Below are 21,647 nucleotides of genomic sequence, written 5' to 3'. Positions count from 1 at the left end.
CTACTACTACTACTACTAATAATAATAATAATAATAAATAAATACTAACAACAACAATAAAACTACTACTACTACTAATAATAATGATACTACTACCATAACTACTACTAATGACAATAATGATGATGATGATACTAGTACTAATGATAATAATAATTATTATACTACTACTACAACTACTACTTCTACTACTACTAATGATGATAATACTACTACTACAACTACTACTAATAATAATAATCACGACGATAGTACTACTACTACTACTACTACTACTACTACTACTAATGATGATAATACCACTACTACTACTACTACTACTACAATTAATCCACTAGATGGCAGTATGCACCTTGATGTATTTCCTGTAAATTAAGCATAGAATAACCTTTTACTCTGAAACTCCTGGTCCTGGCCGGATGTGCTGTGTGTCTGTAGCTGTTAGCTTCACAGAGGCTCTTAAAGCTGAGCTGGCTGTTGGGCTGTTTGGGTTTTATTCCTGTCGACGACTTTCTCCTGAGCAGACACCACTTACAAAAAGAAGACATATCTCGGCATTAACACTCATTGCACCAGTCTACTATCCAAAAGTACAACTACAGTCAACAATAAAAGGACTTGCAGCTGTTTAAAATGGACCCCAGTCAAGGTAAAGTGTGTGGCTAGCATGTAGCTTAGCATAGTGTCAGCGATACGTCAACTGTAGAACAAACCGACACTGTGAATAGTTATTAATTAAGCTGTAGTTAAAGATATATGTTGCTGTCATCATTTAACTTGTGTGTGTGTTTTTTGTGGTGTGTTTATTTTAGTGGTAATGAGTTGTAACAGAGGAGAGAGGGGGGGCAGGACGGGCCCCGGTGTTACGGTTTAACTGGTGACTGTGTTAAATGGTGCTACGGTTTAACTGTTGACCGTGTTAACTGGTGCTACGGTTTAACTGGTTACTGTGTTAACTGGTGTAACGGTTTAACTGGTTACCGTGTTAACTGGTGTTACGGTTCAACTGGTTACCGCGTTAACTGGTATTACGGTTCAACTGGTTACCGTGTTAACTGGTGTTACGGTTTAACTGGTGACCGTGTTAACTGGTGTTACGGTTCAACTGGAAATGTTTTGTAAAAGTTTTGAATTAGGGATCTGATCGGATATAAAAGATGACGGATATAAGACAGGGTGTATACACTTGGACCCCCCCCCCCCCCCCTCACTTTTACCATGTCACAAATTAGTACATTCATTTAATATGAATATACTAATCATCAATTTCTATATTTAGCTTTTTAATATCTTCTAATTTGTGATCTGGGGCTAAATGCTTCCTCTGGGATGTAATTGCAAAATGCACCCATCATTTAGTGAGATCAAAGTGTCAACACAGAATACAGGAAATTACATCTACTCTGTTAAAGGACCCCCAGACCTCTCTCCCATTTGACTGCCCCACCCACATTTGAAGTCTAGAAATCTCGCTCCAAGTTTTTCTGAAAAGTTGACAGCTATGATTATGATGTTCAACAAAGCTCTCCAACTGAAACAGATGGACCTGTACGTCCACATTTGGGATAGGGGGGCAGGTAAAAACTCAATACTGTGCCCTATAGTCGCTATGTGGGCCTACCTTTCTCACATTACGTTACGAGGGGTGAATGAGTCCCTCTGAAAGCAATTTAACTTACATAAATGATTAGATATTAAAACAGATTATTGTGTATTTTAAAAAGGATTAAACTACAATCAAAGGCTTTTTTATGAGAAAGGCACCAGGCAACACGGTCACCAGTTAAATCGTAACACTGGTGGTGGGGTATAAGTGACAGGGACAGAGAGGAGAGGAATGCGGATCGAGTTACTCATGTTAACTTCCCGACACAATTTAACCTGAGCTGACTGTGAAGGCTGTGATTCATCCAGGAGGTGAATAAATAAAAAGAGTGAGTTTTTCCTCCTTTCCGTGAGAGGCTCCTCCCGCCAAGTGTCACAAACCGAGAGCCTGTAAACAAAAAGACTAATCAAGTGTTAACAGCAGAGGTGGAAGAAGTACTCAAGATACTTTATTTCAGGGAAAGCACCAACAGAGTGTAGAAATGTTGAAATACTCCATTATAAGGTAAATTCCTGCAAGAAAAATCCTACTTAAGTACATAGTAAGTAAGTAAGTAAGTAAGTACATAAATGTTAAATTATTACAGTAAAAGTATGTTAATAACAGAAAATGCTGAAAAATGTCGATCACCGTTTCGCATAGCCCAAAAATATTCAGTTTATTGTCACACAGGACTAAAGAAACCTCAAAAGAATCACTTTTAAGAAGCTGAAAGAGTGCCAATTATCAAAGTAGTTAGCGATTAAATTTAATAGTTTGTAACTAATTGATTAATTGACTTCCTTGCCACAGTGGTCTTATGAAACCAGATATATTAAAGGATAAAACAGCATTGCAACATCTTTATTTAACACTATTTATTGTCATTTTCACCCAAATCTAAGCTGAGGCTTCCTCCTCAAAGCTTCACCAATGATAAAGTGATAATATTGTAATTTGGTGCTTTCATAAAGTATTTAATTTAACTTTACCGCAGATTTAACAGCAGGAAAAGGCGGCATTAGAGCTATTTTGATAATAATAATGATAATAAACAGGGATGATATCACAATATTTATGTCACATTATTCATCTCCCAGCCATCGTGACTCCATGTTCCCTTTGGCGATGTCCTAATGAGACTCTCTCTCTCTGTCTCTCATGAGGCCTGCATCGTGTGCTTCATTACAGCGAGCGACCGTGATATCCGTGTCACGGCCTATCAGACTTCCTGCGCCTCACGATCGTGATTCAACGTTTCTCCGTCTTTAAGAATGATAAACTGTAAAAAGTAAAGTAGGGCAAGTCTGTCCAATTAAGATCCTCCTCGCTACTGTTACTGCTACTCCTGGTTTTTATTTTTAAAAGACGATGCTGTGATGAAACCTGAGAGGAGGGTTTTGATGTGACTTTGCTTCTTTTTTTTTTGATGTGGTGATAAAATATTTAGTTTTGCTTTTGACAAGTCTGCTTTAAAAAAAGAAAGTCTTCATTAATATAAAAACTCTTCTTTTTTGTTGTTGATTTTGTTATGTTGTGCAGGTGTTGAACTATCACACAGGCATAAGAAGAGACACATAGACCAATTTAAACATCAGTATCAGCTGTGAAATGGACCAGAATACATTGTAGAAGCAGGGTTGGGTTTCAAAATAAAAGGCGTGGCACATGTCACACTGGCTGCTGTGTTCACTGACTTGTCCGACAGCATTTTGACCTTTTTTAATGGGCGACTAACCTTTTGATTAAAAGCAGAGAAATTGTGGGAAATGTAGTATATTACTAACTGAAGCAGAGCTAACATCACTAAAGCATCTGAGGTTTGATTTTTTTCTTATTTAATCTCAAATCCAGGAAAGAAATGATCCTCTTGTCACTGTGTAGCCTGTTTACGGCTTCCCTGCTGCTGCTGCCGCTGCTGCTGCTGCTGCTGTTGTCTTTGTGGGTCGGTCTGAATCATTCTCCACTTAAATCAATATATCTTGAGGGTGGAGCCGTCGTATCTGTCGCCAGCTCGTATCCGGATGTTGTCGCCAAGACTCTGGTTCACACAGAGTCACCGGTGCTACCTGCAGATAATACTAATAATACCTGATAATACCAGATAATGCTAATAACAATAGTGATAGTAAATAATAATAATAATGATGCATTTTATTATAAGTGCCTGTCAAAGCACTTAAGGATATCTTACAAATACACATTAAAAAACAAACAATGCAAGCTTCATCTTCCAGAAAAAAATTCAAAATAATAAATATTTATATATATTTTTTAGTGTTATAGCTTCATCTTCGAGATTCATCTTCAAAACAATAATAAAATAAATATAAATCTATGATTTAACTAATAATGAAAATGTATATGTTTAAGTAGTTTAGCTACTGCTTCAAGCTTCACCTTCAAAATGAAAAATAAAACAATTATAAAATAATGCACTGTAACTGTATATATTATAATACTGATCATGGTCTCTTGTTCGTCCTACTTAGTCATAAATACAGAAGGCTGTCTGCTGTGTTTGTTGTGTTGTACAGACTTGTTTACAGCTCAGTGAATTAGGGAATAGCGGAGCAGTCAGAGCTTTTTTTCATGCTTTAACAAACATGAAGATTTAACTACAAGAAGCTTAAAGTGAACTTGAGTAACTCCGCTCCTCAGATTGAATCCCACGCTCTGATACACCGGCTGTTCTCTGGCACTGAAGTGGGCGTGCTGTGTTATTGTTAGCTCCTTTAGCTTTGATAATAGCTTCGCCCGCTGAGTAAACGTTGCTCCGATGTTCGACTAGAATGTCATAATGTCTATTTTTACGCCCCCAACGTTTAAGGCAGCGGGCTCTAGTTGGTCTTTCTCTCCCTCAATGTTGTCTCAGTCTGTGCCCGAGCTTGAGCAGCTGCCAAAAACGATGATAATCTTCAGGTTGAGTGACGCAATATGATGCACTGTTCCCTTCTGAAATGCTGACAATACCAATTTCAGTCTTTCTTTCTTTTATAAACAACCTCTTGGTAAATTTAAAGTTTACTCGAGCCGTAAAAAACAAATCCTCAGCTCTGAATGTGTTTTTATATTCTATCACATTTTGTGTTCCTGTTTTCAGAAAGTGAAATATGTCGTTTATCTCAGATGAAGGGATATCGAGTTACTCTCTCAGGGTGCAGTCAGACTTCTGACTCGGCTAATTACCACTTTCTCTTCCTGTCGGATGTCTCCCACTGGCAACAATAGCCCCTCTTCCTTGTCTCGCTTTAAGTGTGTGTGTGTGAAATAGATACTGAGAGGCTTTTAACACTTCACCTCCACTAAAGTGTTGCATTGTATATCCTGCCTCTCTAATTCACTCCCTCCTTCCTTCCTTTCCTTACAGATATCAACCTGAACTCTCCCAACAAGGGTCTCGGCGTGGATCATTCGGACAGCCTGGCCGAAGTGCCGGTGGAGGGAGCGGTAGGGAACTCGGTTAACCCTCTTCCACCGGGTCTGACGGAGGAAGAGGCTGAGGAGCTCCGCACCGAACTTATGAAGGTAAAGAAAGTCCCAATCATCTGAAACATGGTGTCACTAATCTGGAGAAATACATTTTCTTGTTTCATGCAATCCAACACTGCAGCTCCCAATGCAGGTATAATATAATATATCCTATTATTTAACCTGTAAACAGGCAGAAATATAAAATGATATTAATAGTTATCTCATTTGCACCTAAAGTAAAACATTTTAAATATATTTAGGATTTTATGAGTTGTATCTCCACTAGGATACGTTGCCCCTATTAAGGTATAAAAATTGTCATAATGGTAAAAAAACAATTGAATGTTTTATTTAATAAAGAGAAGTGATACATTCTTGTTTTCTCTGGTCATTAATATCACATACTAGTTTCTAAACTGATTTTTATCATTTTTATCAAAGTATAAACTTACCACAAGCTTCAATTCTACCAATTTAAGGCACACATACAACTGAACCACCACCTTAACCAATCATGCTCCTGACAGGGTGTTAAAGAGTCTTTATCTCCTGTTAATATCCTATTAAATTACACCTGCATTGGGAGCTGCAGTGTTACAGATTGTGTTATTTGGTCCAGCACCTGCTTTCTTATTCCAGATGTGCTGCATAACTTTTTTTATTTATTTAATTTTACCATCACTGATTGTTGTTACAATGTTGTTCTTTTTTTGTTGTTGTTGTTGTCGGTTGAACTTTTACACAACTTTACAACTTGATGTGTCGTGCATGTTGAGAAAAGGAGTTTAAGAGGTTGCATCTTGGATTTTAAAATGTTTTTATAATGTCCTGTGCATTGGAAAACAGTCATTTTTGGGGGTAAAAGCCACATAAATACAGAAATGCGTGAGTTTTTGATGTTTTTAATTAGTCGTGCTGGAAATTGATGGATCGTATAAGAAGGAAACGTTAAGAAAAGAAATTGAGCAAGAGTGACGATGTTTGCAGACATGACTGAGAGTAAAGAGGATGGTATATAATAATAATAAGGAAGTAGATTTAAAACATGAGTAAACAGGTAAACCTCAGACTGAACTCTTTATATGTGTGTTTCAGGTGGAGGAGGAGATCAACACCCTGCGTCAGGTTTTGTCGGCCAAAGAGAGACACGCTGCCGAGCTGAAGAGGAAGCTCGGCCTCAGCCCGCTCAACGAACTCAGGCAGAACATCACCAAGAGCTGGCAAGACGTACAGACCTCCAATGCGTATGTATTCATCACTTTATTAAACACACTGATGAACAAATGACACAGAGATACACTGGAACAACGGTTTGAGGAGATCAGTCCTTGATAAGAGTCCTAATTTTTAGGCTTAATCGTCATAATTTGTTCTCAAATGTCACACACAACCTCCTGCTTCACTTCTGTTTCACTAGATTTTGGTTCTTCAGTCGAGTTGCTCAAGTTTAATGATCCAGTACAGTCGTATATTTCACTTTAGGCGATAGAGAAAAGCATTAATACCCAAACTAATTGCAAAAAAAGGAATCCAATTCAACTGGACTATTAGAAGAATAAAACTTTATTTCAGACTTATCTGTAAGTCCATATCAATAACATAAACATAAGACATACTATAAAAAGTACAATTACAATACAAGGACAAGAAAATACAGATATATATATATAAAAACGCATGTCTGAAAACACCATTTAACCCTAACATACTTTATTGTATGACCCATTTTTACATTTGAGAGCTGTAAAAACATCATATACACATTTATTTGATCTGTAGTGTTCCCCAATGTGACACAAAATATACAAAAATCAAAATAAAATGCTTAATATTTTTATTTTTGTGCAGCTGATACACACTTCTATATATGCAAATGTACAAATGTTGACTTGTATTTATTAAGAAAATTCAAAAATCAGCATTCAAACACATTGTTGTATTCATAATTTAATCTAAAATGTTCTCCTGGAACATAAAATAGTGATATTGAATGTTTTTTTCTCCATTAGATTAATCAAACATGTATTAATCATGGTGTAGAGACTAATTATGAGTCAGAATGTAAAGGGTTAAAGAGAATCAACCTTAATGCCTACATAAGATATTTTAGCAAGATGGAATAATAAGAAACAAGGATTTAACTCTTTTAGTTCAGTTTTGGAAGCAGCCGAGTCAGATTCGACCCTCTAAAATACATTTGAACAAACAAAACGTTACTCCCTGTCGACTTTGAGCAGAGTAAACGAGGATGACCGTTGACTCGGCGACGCCTGTAGACGTTTCTCTGACAGAAACAACGTTATCTAGAAGAACCAGTCGAATAATGACTCATCCTGTGGTGACGCATCGAGGGGCCAGGAAGTCTTTTAGATTATTTTCTGCAGAGGTTTGCATCATATGGAGAGATTGTTAAAGCTTTAAAAAAAAAAAAAAGAGAGAGATAAAACAGAGACAGAGAGTTTATCAGAGGTGAAGGTGCAGAGTCGTCACATTGACTCTAACATCAACGTGTGATTAGACGGGATTGATTGAGAAGATAATAACCTCAGTTGGAGCTGGAGGTGTTCACACAGAGAGGGAAAGAAAAGGTAGTTTTAGTCCTGATGAGCTCACAACAAACTGCTCAGTAAATTGAATTAATTGCAACTTTTTTTAATTATGAAGACGGCAGCGTGTTTCCATCCACAGGAGTTTATATCTGTCACTTTGATCTGTTTTTGACATTTTTAGTCGTCTTATTTGGATTAACAACTGTGTAGTTCTGTATTATTTATATTTAATTCGATGGTGATTAAAAACTCTCAGAATTTGAGTCACATTTGATCTAATATATAAAGTCTGATCTCATTGATTTGTTTTGACTTTAACAGCTTTGACTCCTGACTCTTGAATAATATTGACTCTGACTCATTCGATTAAATGAATATTACTTAATAAATGATCAGAATTCTTAAATATATCACTCATAAATAAGATTATGAGTAGATATAATCTGTCCACTTTGTCACCAACAGTATAAGAGTCAGTGACAAATAAAGGTTGGCAAGATGAGCAATTCATCAATATCTTATAGTTTTAAAAGCAGCTGTACATATCAGTGTATACATGAACAGAATATTCACATTTTGGCAAAATGAAAACGTTATTAAGAGTGATATGACACTATATAGACTATATATATATAACACTTTATATACTTAACTTTATCAGACATGAGCTTACTCATCTAAATATTGAGTATTCAAGCATCTTTAAAATATAATATGATATTATCAGAGTATTTATTGGCATTTAAAAGCTTTAAATGTAAGTATGTAAGGAAAGTATTTTTCCAGTAAGTCAGACACACAAAGGAGAGAATATAAATCCTTAAATGATCAGATCAGATTTTATATTTTAAGTTATTTATTCCATTAATATCAGCAGTGTGCCGTCTTTGCTGAATCATCCTTTAAATGTGAAACTCTAAATTTTGCGATTTATTGAATAAGTGAGCTTTGATTTGTACTAATTTCTTGCTGAATAATCAGATTTTCCTCTCGGTGTGACTTTGGTTGAATGTGTTTTACATGAATCTCTGACATTCCTGCATTTATATCAACCTTTTACTAATAAGAGCCAAAGAGAGAGAGAGAGAGAACTTCCTTTTTCCATTAGTAAGAGATGTGGGCCCGTCTGCCTTCTTTTTGAGTCCTCACTGAAACCCTCCTCTACAGCGTAACACCCTCATGTCTCTGTTTCTAGCTATGTGAAAACCTCTGAGAAACTGGGCGAGTGGAGTGAAAGAGTTACCAGTTCGGATCTGTGAGTCCACGCTCTGTTTGCTGCTCCGCTGGCCGCTGAACGTCTGGTCTTCCTGCTCTGTTTGCTTCTCTCACGCTCTGACTTTTCCCCTCTCTTTCTCTTTCACTCTCTCTCTCTGCATCCATATCTCTCTCTCCCTCCTCTCACCTTCTAACCATGTTTGAGAAACACTTACATTTCAACCCTCGGTGTTTAACTGGGTGTCTGGTAGCGGTCTGTAGTCTTGTGTTGAAGGAGAGACGCTGAACACAGCTGGTGGAGATTGATGGGTTTCTATTCCAGATGTGAAGCAGCTGCACAACTGTCACAACAGTTTACAGTTTAGCTGTATATCTGCTAACTGCGATAACATATGATTCATTTTGATAGATGATGGGTTTGGTATCATGTTGGAAAGTGTTTTGCAATCAATCAAACTTTATTATTTAGCAGCTTTCGTTCAGCTTAATGTCGTTCAAAGTGCTTCACAGCTGCAACATAAAGACAAGGAACAAATTACAAAGAAACAATTCGGACCAAATAAGAGGGATAAAAGTGTAATAAATTAATACATTAATTAAAAAAATTAGGGTTTATAGTAAAAATGCAAAATAAAATAAAGTGAAAATAAGAATGATAATGTACAAATAAAATATTTAGGATTTATAAATGAGAGAAAATAAGCATGATAAAAATGTAAAATAAATACATATAAATAAAATAAATTAGGATTTATAATAAAACATATTAAATTAAAATAAATAGTAGAAAATAAGAATGAAAAAAAAAAAAAAAAGATATTTAGGAATTATTATAAAACCTAAAGTAAGTAAGAAAAAAATAGTGATAAAATGTTTAAAAAAAGATTTAGGATTTATAATAAAAATCTAAAATAAGAGAAAAATAAATAATAAGATATAATAAGAGTAAAAGTGTATTAATAGTTAAGAGTAAAAACTAGGTTAGTAAAGATTAAAAAAACAAAAAGAAACATCAATAAAACCAGTAAGAAGAAAAAAAAAAGAATAATAATAAAGTAGAATAACATCAAAACAATTAAAATAAAAATATATTTGAACTATTTTAGGAGCTTTTCTGCCTCAGGAACAGATTTCAGTATAATTTTGGATCCTTTCTGTCGTATATATGTTCAGACTTGTAGCACTGAGGTGAGATTTGGTGTGTTTGTGTTTCTTTACGGCTTCAGTCTGACTCACAAAACTAACTCACCTGAATCTGATCGTCTGTGACCTTTTACTCACCTTTTTAATGACTGATAATAAGGAGGAAGTTTAGGTGCAGATGTTTCAGTAGTTTCTCTTCTTTTTAAATTCCTCTGTTCATATCCTTCCTCTGAAAGTTTCTACATTTCTCTCTTCAGTCGTCAGTTTGTGTCATTTATCTGGTTTTTACTTCCTCTCTCGGAGGTCAGGTGTCTCTTTCTCTCTCTTCCTGCGCCCAGAGATGATGACACACGTCCTCTTCTCTCTCTCTCTCTCTGTCTCTTTACTTCCTTTCCAAATCAACACTTCCATATTTTTAGCTTATTCAGACACTTCCTCCCTGCTTTTATTAACAATAGACACGCTGAAAAATGAACACTGCTGTCTGATTCTGCATTTTGAAGTTGCTTTAAAAAAACAACTCAAGTCTTTGTTGTATTGTTTAATATAACACAACATTTAGCATGATATAACACAGCTAGTTTAGTTCATCTGGAGGCTTTTTTAGCAGGTTTACATCAATAAAAACTGGTCTGTTCTGGTGTGACTTTACATTTGTATGTTAAAAACCATTAAAGCCACACTCTGGTAATGCTGGTAATAGTTTCCTGAACATATAATGATTTCAGCCTGAGGACAGATTGGATAAATGAAATCAATCTGCTCACAACAGGAAAAACAGAGTAATGACGTAATAACCTGCAGAGTTCAGATGATCCCAGATATGAGCAGTAAATGAAGCTGTAACTTCAGCACAGTGACGCTTGTATCTATTTTACATAATACTGTAAGAAATAGAGTTGCAACGATTCGTTTATAGAGAGAACATTTGTAGAGGCAAAACTATTAAATTTCTCTTGTTCTAGCTTCTTAAATGTGAATATTTTCTGGTTTCTTTAGTCAAATGTGATGGTAAACTAAATATCTTTTGGCTGTGGACTGTTGAAGTGTTGAGGTTGCACCATTTGATTTTTATAGATCAGTTAATTGAGAAAATGACCAACAGATTAATCGATAATGAAAATAGTCAATCATTAATTGCAACCCTACAACAGAAAAGCTTTTTAGTGGCGCTTTTATTTTTCTTAAAGTAGAGAAATTCTGCTATCAAATATATTTAAATTACCCAACTAATATTACTTTTTTGACATCGGTATTGCCACACTTCACATTAGCAGCTAAGTGAGTAGTGTCCTCCATTCCTTACTGTGTTCGTCCTGATTGGAGACTGCAGAAGAATTAAAGGTAAATAACTCTGTCCCCAACCATAATGACTGAAGAGTAGCACCTACTCTCTAATCCCACCCCTTGCTTTATTATACTATTACATCATCATTATATCAGGGGTATGACATTATCTTTAAATGACAATAATATCGTTTATGCCGATTATTTCTGAGACAATATATCGTCCAATAAAAGTAGTTATCGTGACAGGTGTATTCTTCCCTCATTTTCTTCTCCTAACTTTTTTTCTTTACGATTCATCAATTTCCTGCACAGCTAAGTAAAAGCTCTACAAATGCATGCATTTATGACTAAATAATTATTCATCCTGTTCATAAAATGACAATAATATCATTTATCGTGATTATTTTTATGGCAATATATCGTCCAACGAAAGTATTTATCGTGACAGGGCTAGTAGCGACTTATCATCTATTGCAGGACTTCTATTAAAGATATTTTTTTCTGTCATCAATGAACACAAACACAGCCAGCTTACAGCTAATGTACAGTAACATATTTTGGGCTGTTTGCATTTAGTCTGAAAACACAATCACACTGGTAAACTGGAGCTTTCTATTTATCATTTGGGAGGTTTTCTTCATACTGGTTGAGTCTCAGTGAGATAAAATCACCCAGCAGGTCACACATGAGCGAATCACATCTTTGCATACAAGTACACAAAACAAATTAGCTTCACAACCACAAACAGAAAGGGAAGTCACTTTATTAGTCACTTTAATTTCAATTCTAAAGATTTGCAAAGATGTCAAAAACGAACAAAAAGGAAAAAAATGAGTTGTTAAAGTTTGAGGTGGACATTTTTTAAGATGTTTCTGTAGCTGCTGAAAGAATTTGAGTTATTCTTTGTAGGCGGCAAAAGAAAAAAAACCCCCCAAAAATGGTAAAAAGAGTGAGTTTTGTGCCTGTTTCCGTCAGGCTGCTGCTGTGAGGTCTGAAGCTGATGGAATTTTCCATTCGGCTGCGTCTGAAATGAACTGGATTGGCAAAACTCACTCAGCTAGTTAGTCTAACCTGACAGGGTGACGACGACGACGCTGCTGCTGCTGCTGCTGCCGAAGCTGCTGCCGTCTACTGACTCATACACACACACACACACACACACACACACACACACACACACACACACACACACACACACACACACACACACACACACACACACACACACACACACACACACACACACACACACACACACAGTGGCAGGTGCACTAGTCTTGGTTGTTTGTTCCACTTCCTCACACAGAAATAAACACACACACGCATATTTCTTACACTCATCAGTCTCAGTTTCCAGTTCTGCGTTCGACCAAATGCAGAAAGAGTAATTGTGACTTATCTCACACACACACACACACACACGCGCGCTTGCTTAGAAATGCAGGAACAGGAAAAGCAGGAGTGTTTCTTTCTATCTCTAACCCTTATGGGCATGTGCACATACACACACACACACACACACTTATGTACACACGCTCACACATTTGCTTAGACATGCAGGGACCGGAAAAGCAGTCGTGTTTCTTTCTATCTCTTAACCTCACGCACGCACTCACACACAATAACACACATATACACACAATAATACAACACAACAAACACACACACATATATCCATATACACACACACACACACACATGTACACACATATATATATATATATACACACACACACACACACACACACACACACACTCAGGCATGCGCTCCGGTCGTGCCTGGCGACCAGACGGGCGGCTCAGACTCGCTGCTGCAGGAACAAGTGGGAGGAGAGGAAAGGAATGTGAAAGAGAGATGGAGGAAGGGGAAAGATACGCTGTTTTGCTAAGTCACATGACACGTGTCCACAGAAAGGGAAAAAGGAAGAGAGAGAGAACTAAACAAAGAAAGAAATGGGTTATGAATTATGAATATGTCGGACGTACAGAGACTCTCAGAGTGGTCGCCATGAAGAGAGTTTCATTAAATTCATCCCAAATTTAGACATTAGATCATATTTCTGATTCTTTTTATATATTTCATATCTGCTTGCTTTTAATCCATCTACTAACAACACTTGTAGCTTAATCTTGCTCACTTACTTTTTCCCCACATTTTTAAGCAAAATTTTGGTGTGTGTGTGTGGTGCTTCTTTATATTATTATAATATTATTATTATTATTATTATTAACCTTTTTATTTTACCTGTAAAGACCATTGAGGAGGATTCTTCATTTACAATGGTGTCAAGAAACATTAACAGCAACAACAGCACAAAACAATATTAATAAGTACAAGAAAATAAATAAAATAAAACAATGAATAAATACAGTTAAACACTTAAGATACAGTGAAGTTAAAACCATATGAAATCAAATAAAACAAGCTCTGAGATAAGGCTTTTGAATTTTAAGGCCTTTTTGGAGATTGTTCCACATTTCAAGGTGCATTATAAACACTTAATATAATAAATACGGTACTTTTACAAAAGAAGGCAGAGACACGAGAAATGCTTCTACACACAGATGCCGCAGGTTTAACAGTGACGTTGAGTGTGTGAGCTAACAGATGCTGGTATGTATGAAGTCACTGTGCTGTACAGTAAGCTGCATTGTGTCCGCATATAGAGAACGGCCTTGTGTGCAGCAGAGCCGTCGCCCCTTACACCCTCACACATAGGCTTACTTTATTATATATATTTGTTTGTAGTATTTTTATCTACTTAGTTTATTGCATGTCGATCCTAATCAAATCTGTAAAAATGCATGACTGCCTGTGTGCCTCAGATTTACAGCATGAAATACTAATGAACTTTTACAAATGTGCTTCACAAGGCAGCAAAAAATACCCAAATCATACAATAATTACATGTTCAAAGAGAAGAAATAAACAACAATTTGATGATTAAAAACCATTTCAGCGTAGGAGAAAAGGCAAGAATAGACAAACCATTTTTAAAGGAGATGAAGCTCAACTAAAATCAGGATATTTTTAGTCATATCTGAAACTGTAGCTTCATGATTGCAGACAGAAGCCGTGCCTGAATATAAAAAAATAGATAAGCGATAAATACACAAACACACACACACACACGCGTATACAATCATCCCAGTGTTGCACTAGTTTGTAATAAAATAGTCTGCACACTTACTAGCTGATGATCCGAATAGACATGGAAATAAAATTAGCAGCATGTTTCTTGTATTTCTTGAAGCTTAAACATCACAATAAAGCCGCAATACAAAGGGAAAAAAAACCTCTTTATTGACAGGAAGGAGACTTTACACTGTTGGATATGTTGATTCATGATGTTCAGGGTTTCGAGTCTTATGACCATCAGGCTTTAAACACTTTCTCTGGTGGATGAAAGAAAACCTACAATAGAGGGATGTGACACACTTCCTCTCTTTTTTCTAGATAATGTATAGGCAGGTCTGTGTTTGAAGGTCTGTGTGTGTGAGAGAGCTTTGCTTTGTTTCTAATCACAAATAAGCTGCACTTCATCTGCTGTTTGATTCATTAACCTGTTTTATTGTGTTTGAGAGTCAGTATTTATTTTTTATTTTCCTCCACTTGAGCTTCAGCCTTCATCATCGTTTTTCCCACTAACAGTCTTTAGTGACCTCACAGCCTCCTGAACTATTGAACTGCATCGACCGGTTGCTCTTTATCACACACTGAAGTCAAGACACACACACACACACACACACACACACACACACACACACACACACACACACACACACACACACAGAGTTCCTTGTAGTGCTTTGTTGAAATTGAGCTGCACGGAAATCGATATGTTATCAACAAACACAGATATATTTATGTAGTGAGAGGTAGTTCAGTATCTAATCAGTGTCACTCCCCAAACACACATTGAGATCACTTATTTATAAGGAAAATAGACACATTGGTCACATGACGCCTGTGGTTTTACATTATGTCGTTTTATTTTGTTAACACTCATCTCACCTGTTTACCTTTACAACTACATCAGCTTAAATGTTAAAACCTTTAAAATCCAACAACAAGTCCATCAAAACCTTTTAAATTCAGTCAGTAAAGTAATGTTTGGAAGTTTGATGTTTAAGAATGAGTAATACTGTGACTCTACTGTGTGACTACTGAGCTCTACTGTGACTCTACTGAACTGTAATGTGACTCTACTGAGCTCTACTATGACTACTGAGCTCTAATGTGACTCTACTGAACTGTAATGTGACTCTACTGAGCTCTACTGAGACTACTGAGCTCTACTGTAACTACTGAGCTCTATTGAACTGTAATGTGACTCTACTGAGCCTTACTATGACTACTGATCTCTACTGTGACTACTGAGCTCTAATGTGACTCTACTGAACTGTAATGTGACTCTACTGAGCCTTACTATGACTACTGATCTCTACTGTGACTCTACTGAACTGTAATGTGACTCTACTGAGCTCTAATGTGACTATACTGAACTGTAATGTGACTCTACTGAGCTCTACTATGACTACTGATCTCTACTGTGACTCTACTGAGCTCTACTATGACTACTGAGCTCTACTGTGACTACTGAGCTCTAATGTGACTCTACTGAAGGGTAATGTGACTCTACTGAGCTCTACTATGACTACTGAGCTCTACTGTGACTCTACTGAGCTCTAATGTGACTACTGAGCTCTACTGTGACTCTACTGAGCTCTAATGTGACTGTGTCATTATCCTGCTGTTGTGTCTTCAGATATCTGTCTGCCTCAGCCACTTTGGATGACATTACCCACTCTGAAGCGTGAGTTGACCCCTTTCTCTTTTGTGTTCTTGTTTTGTTTTTTATAGATGAGATAAGTTTTGTTTTATATAGATGAGATAAGTTTTGTTTTTTTATAGATGAGATAAGTTTTGTTTTTTATAGATGAGATAAGTTTTGTTTTTTGGGGGAGTTTTTGACTGTGTTGAGGTTTTGGCTTGTTGCTGTGGTGATGGAGAGGGTTTTACAGTAAAAGGTCTGTTAGCTCCTTCAGTTTTCTCAGTTTATACTAACTATAGAACATTTCTTTTAAAGGGGTTAACTATCAGCATGTTTGTTACTAATCAGTAGATAACAGCGTTTCTGCTACATTCATTTTCTCCGCTTTGCAAATGACTTTTTTATTTTGAAACGATGGACACAGGAAATTGTGCTGTTTTGAGCTGAACTTTTGTCGGCTGCCTTATTCATGTTGAAAGTGCGTCACGGAGGAGAAACAGCTGATTCATTTATGTAAAATTAGAAGTTTATCTCTAAAAAAAAATGTCCTTATTTCACTCCATAAACATAAATGAAGTAGCAGCTGGCTGCAGAGACCAACAGGGAGTTTCTGGTTAAGTCGCTTTTGGTGGTATTTGTCATTTCCAGTAAAGAAACTAAAGGGAGGAGAAAAAAAGTAAATATCACTATATAATATATATAAAATGTGTGTTTTCTGTTTTAAATAGTACACAAAAGTAGGGATGTATTGGCAGATATTAGGGATGTCCCGATCCAGCTTTTTGCACTTCCGATCCGATACCGATATTGTAGCTTTTAGCATCGGCCGATACCGATACCGGCCGATCCAAGCATGTATTAAAGATTAAAGATATTTACTTATTTTGTTGTTATACTCATGTTGAAAAGGGTTTTACTCTTAAGAACAACTAGCCAACTTAATTGGGTTAGTTTGAATAATCCACAATGGTTGGTAATAAGAAGCTGACCTGTTTATTCTTAACAGGGTTAAATAAACACAAAATAGACAAAATAATAAATAGTCAATTAACCACACAAACTGAATTGGCATCAATGCTCTGCTCTTGAACAAGAAGAGTGTAAACCAAGGCTTAAAAAGCCATCAGTGCAAACAATATTGTAAACTGTATGAAAAAAGCAAAACACACAAAAAAGCTGAGTAGAAAATAAATAGTGGGATGCTGGACAGGTCGCTAGGTGTGCTGAAAAACGCGGACCGGATTTGGGGGGAAAAGCTGAAAAAAACTGGAATGGACATCGGTGCGCTGGAAAACACGGACCGGAGTTTTGAAAACAAACTGGATCGGGAGTCCGGATCGGGATTTTCCCGTGCAGGCCGATCCGATATTGATATGCATTTTTTTGCTAATATCGGCGGCCGATCCGATCCAAATATCGGATCGGGACATCCCTAGCAGATATTCCCCTTGTTGGCTAACGTCGGTAACTACGATACAATTTGCTGTTCTAGTTATTTGTGATCAGACTCAGACAGTAGTAGCAACAGTTGTTATGGAAGTACAAATAATTATTTTTATTAAATACCTAATTGTGTAGCAAGACAAAGGGATTTTGAAGCAGTTTTATTTTTATTTTTTTTTAAGAAAAAAGTGTTTCATGAATTTGTGCTCATTCAAAGATAATGTAATGATGGGCTGAATTACTTTAGAACAATTCAATGATTTCTGTGTTTCTCAGGGGAATAAATAACAACAAAACATAACATCATCATCAAAAATATAAATAAATAAATTGGTATATATCGGTTATCTTATTTTAAAAATCAGCCCAGGATTTCACAATCAGTGCATCCCTACAAAAAATGAACAAGTAAACAACCTTCTTTAAACTTTCATGGTTACATTGTCAGTGCAGCTGATCGTTGGTGACAGACATGGTGAGAGATGGAGGGAAGAAAGAAGAAAAGAGCAGATTTAATTAGCTAACATTAGGTTTGATGGATTTAATCGTTAAATAATCTTTCACTATGTTTTATTATTACAATGTTTTATATTCACAATTAATTATTAATGTTAACAATTATACAGTTATAGCCTGCAAAGTCATTTTAGTCAATTTTTGAACGTTTTTAACTAAAATATTACAATTTGACCCTATAAATTCCAGGTAAATATTATGTATAAATAAATGTTCTAAAGTTTATTTTGTACATTACATATTGTAGTTCACTCTGAAACTCGCTGCTGGAAACTCTGATAATCGTTTCTGTATCAGTGATTCTTATTTACCGTCTGGATCCTCCAGATGCTTCAGATTTTTAGGAATGTACGCTGATGAATCGGCATAAATTCTCTGTGTGTGTGTGTGTGTGTGTGTGCGCTGCTACTCATCATCACACCAGCTTATGTCCAAACTTGTATTTGCTGAGCCTCTGTGAACCATCTGCTGTGTGTTTTAGTGGCTCAGCTGATCAGGATGTTGGCTTTTACCCGCTGTGTGTCTCTCTCTCTGTGTGTGTGTGTTTATTTCCAGCTGTCGGTTGCTGTTTGATGGATTTTTCTGTGTGTGTGTGTATTTTTTCATATATTAGAAAACACTTTGTTCATCCGGTTACTCGAGTGGTTTCCTGTTGATGGACTGACTTCCCATTTATCCACTTTCCTAAAAGGATAATTAAACATTTTGGAAAATATCCTCGTTGACTTCCTTTGTGAGAGTGTAGAGAAGGTCGAAACCACTCTGATGGGAGGCAGATAGCTTTAACATAAAGACAGGAATGAGCCAGGCAGCTATTTAACTGTTTGGATTATGCAATAGTTGTATTTCCTGACACGTTTATGTATTTAAACTTGAGATTTGAAGTCTATACATTTTATAAATCTGTCTCAAAATAATAGTCACATGTCCATATGAACATTAAAATAGTCCCCCCAGCTTTAATAATTCCTTTTATTCAGACTGCCCATGTTTATAGAGCATCCTGTCGATTTTCAAAATAAAACAAATAAAACAGATGATTAAAGAGACAATTTAACTCTGTAGCCTACTGACACACAGTAGAAGCACAAATATGGAAAGAAAAATGACCCAAATCAACTAAATTTTAAAAATCTTTAGTTGTGCAGCTACTACAGTAATTACGGTAGCCTAAAGGCACTCGTTTGTATTTGATCGGGCTGCCGTAATTACTGTATTAAGAGTGCAACTTAATTTAAAAGGCAGATTGTTTGCTTAGAGTAAAGTAAGCTTCAGAAACACTCATGTTGGGTCTCTTTAAAGTATTGATATGATTTAGAGCTAGATGTTTAAATATGATTCTACATTTTTAGATGTGAATACCCACACGGGGAGTTTCTAGGTTTTTATCATACTTGGCAGCAGCTCAGTTGAAGGTTAACGACTCGAGCTGAGCAAACTGCGGTCGGCCACACCCAGCCTGGTACACACAGAGCAGCTCCTGCATTATTCAAGCTGCCGCTGAGACCGAGACACTGAAACTCTGTCTTCAGGTCCGGTCGCCTCAGTCGAACAACACAGTGAGACAAAATGTCCTTTATAAAAAAATGTTTTCATCCCAGGTGGATTATTTCATCCGTTTTAATAAACAATAGCGTCGACCTTCTCTTCAAGCTGTTTCCTGTCTGTTATCACATTAAAGCTGAATGTTTTATAGTGATTCAGTTTATTAGAAATTAGTCTGAGATTAGTTTCTATGAAGATTATTTGGAGAGCAGTTTAATTTAGCAGGAAATAACAATATTGTGCTGAAAGATTAACATGAGTGGGACATAAATGAGGGATGAAAATAGTTTTTATCTTTCTAAAACTAACAATCTGACATTCACACTCTTTGCTCTGCAGTTTGTTAGATATATGAACGTGTGCAAGGTTTTGACTTCCTTTCTTCTGTCTCCTAACATCATGACTTTAATCCCTTTTTTTAAAAAAACATCAGAGAGCTTCACACAGGGAGGGAAATTAGCACCAATCACCACCCAAATGATGGTAAACTATACAAGCAGCTGGTAGATTTCAGCCACACAGTAAAGATTGATTTGCTATCGAGTGATTGGTGAAGTTAGTTAGTTATCTATCAGTGAATGGTAGATGTTCACATTTTAAAAAGTACATTTCCCGCCCTGGTTAGACTAATACTGCCAGTGAGGAGAGACTGTATAAACGTGAGCATACATTCATTCATTAAAATATTCATATAGTGAATATCGATATATTGCCGCACCCTAATGGACGAGGTCTCTGTGTGTTATTGATTTTACCATCATGAGCCTTCTACTGTTGCACTGAAGTGTACACACACACACACACACACACACACACACACACACACACACACACACACACACACACACAAACACACACAGACACACACACACAGACAGACAGACAGACACACACACACACAGACAGACAGACAGACAGACATACACGCACACACTCTCCTCAGCTGCAGTGGGACCTGCTGATGTTTTCCTCTCCTCCTCCTCGTCCTCTTCTTTGCTCTCTGGGACGTTTCCTGTGATGCTAACATGAAACTAATTCTTCTTTTCAGACTCTCTGTGTGTAAAATTAATATTAACTGTCACAAAAACGCTGTAAAAAACAAACAAATGAAGGAAAAAAGGAGGCTGGTGGCTGTTTTTCTTCTTTTTTTCTCCCTCTTTTTTTGGATAACCACCTCTTTGGTATTTGTCGTCCCTCATTCCTTTAACGTCTGACTGTATTTCTGAGTGAAAGCTGAACAGTAACTCACATTAAATCACTGTTTGTTGCTTGTGGTCAAATAATCTAATTTATTTCTCTCTTTTTTCTCCTCCTCTCCTTCTCCATCCTCCCATCTATCTGCTTCTTTCTGCTTTGTCCCTGTTTATCATTTCCTTTCCTTTTTTCCTTTTTTCTTTCTTTCTTCGCCTCTTCTTTTCCTCATCCCACATCTCCCTTTTCATTCCTTTCCAACCATCTGTCCTCCCATCTTCTTTTCTCCATTGTTCTCTTTCCATTCTCCTGCTTCCTCCACCTTTCCTCTCTCTCCCTCCATCCATCCATTCATCCATCCTCTCTTTTTCTTTTTCCTCCTCCTCTACAGATACAAAAAGACTCAGGAGACTCTCAGCCAGGCGGGACAGAAGACCAGTGCAGCTCTCACCACAGTGGGGTCGGCCATCACCAGGAGACTGGGCGACATGAGGTAGGAAGCAGCAGAGCCAAAATGGCCGACGCTCTGGCGAAGCTACAAGGACAAATGAGCCGAGTGGACGGTGCTGAAACACAAACCGGGAGATCATACAACACATTTATTTTTTATTCTGGGACATCAGGAAGAAGCAGGGAGACTTAGAAAAAGTGTTCAGAGCTGCACAGAACTCACATTTAACAGCTTTTTAAATAATTGAGGGAATTTTAAGAAAAAATTGCAAATATTTGATGGTTTAACGCTCATAAATGCACTAAAATGTAAGATTTTGCTGCATATGTTAAACTTCCATCAGAGTAAATTAGACAAAACAGGTAATTTCAAGATGTTTTATTGACTTGACTTTTATATATATTAATATATTAATAGCTTTATATTGAGGTGCCACAAATTTCCAAGCATCAGTTTTTGAGATATTTCCT

General features: G+C 36.6%; 1 protein-coding gene across 2 annotated transcripts in view; it reads left to right on the top strand.

The window, feature by feature from the left end:
• Positions 1 to 456: 456 nt before the first annotated feature.
• The window catches only part of tpd52l2b (tpd52 like 2b), a 29,317-nt gene continuing 8,126 nt past the window's right edge, over positions 457 to 21,647 (top strand). For both annotated transcript variants that reach the window (XM_062427510.1, XM_062427508.1), the window contains exons 1-5: positions 457 to 649; positions 4,956 to 5,113; positions 6,155 to 6,303; positions 16,026 to 16,073; positions 21,118 to 21,219. In XM_062427510.1, the coding sequence (XP_062283494.1) occupies positions 634 to 649; positions 4,956 to 5,113; positions 6,155 to 6,303; positions 16,026 to 16,073; positions 21,118 to 21,219 (473 nt within the window). In that variant the 5' untranslated portion in view covers positions 457 to 633. The remainder of the gene's footprint in view (positions 650 to 4,955; positions 5,114 to 6,154; positions 6,304 to 16,025; positions 16,074 to 21,117; positions 21,220 to 21,647) is intronic.

This window comes from Scomber scombrus, chromosome 10 (assembly GCF_963691925.1).
Source record: "Scomber scombrus chromosome 10, fScoSco1.1, whole genome shotgun sequence".
Lineage (NCBI taxonomy): Eukaryota > Metazoa > Chordata > Actinopteri > Scombriformes > Scombridae > Scomber > Scomber scombrus.
The sequence above is the reverse complement of the archived record's forward strand: the minus strand, read 5'-3'. Positions and strand labels throughout refer to the sequence as shown.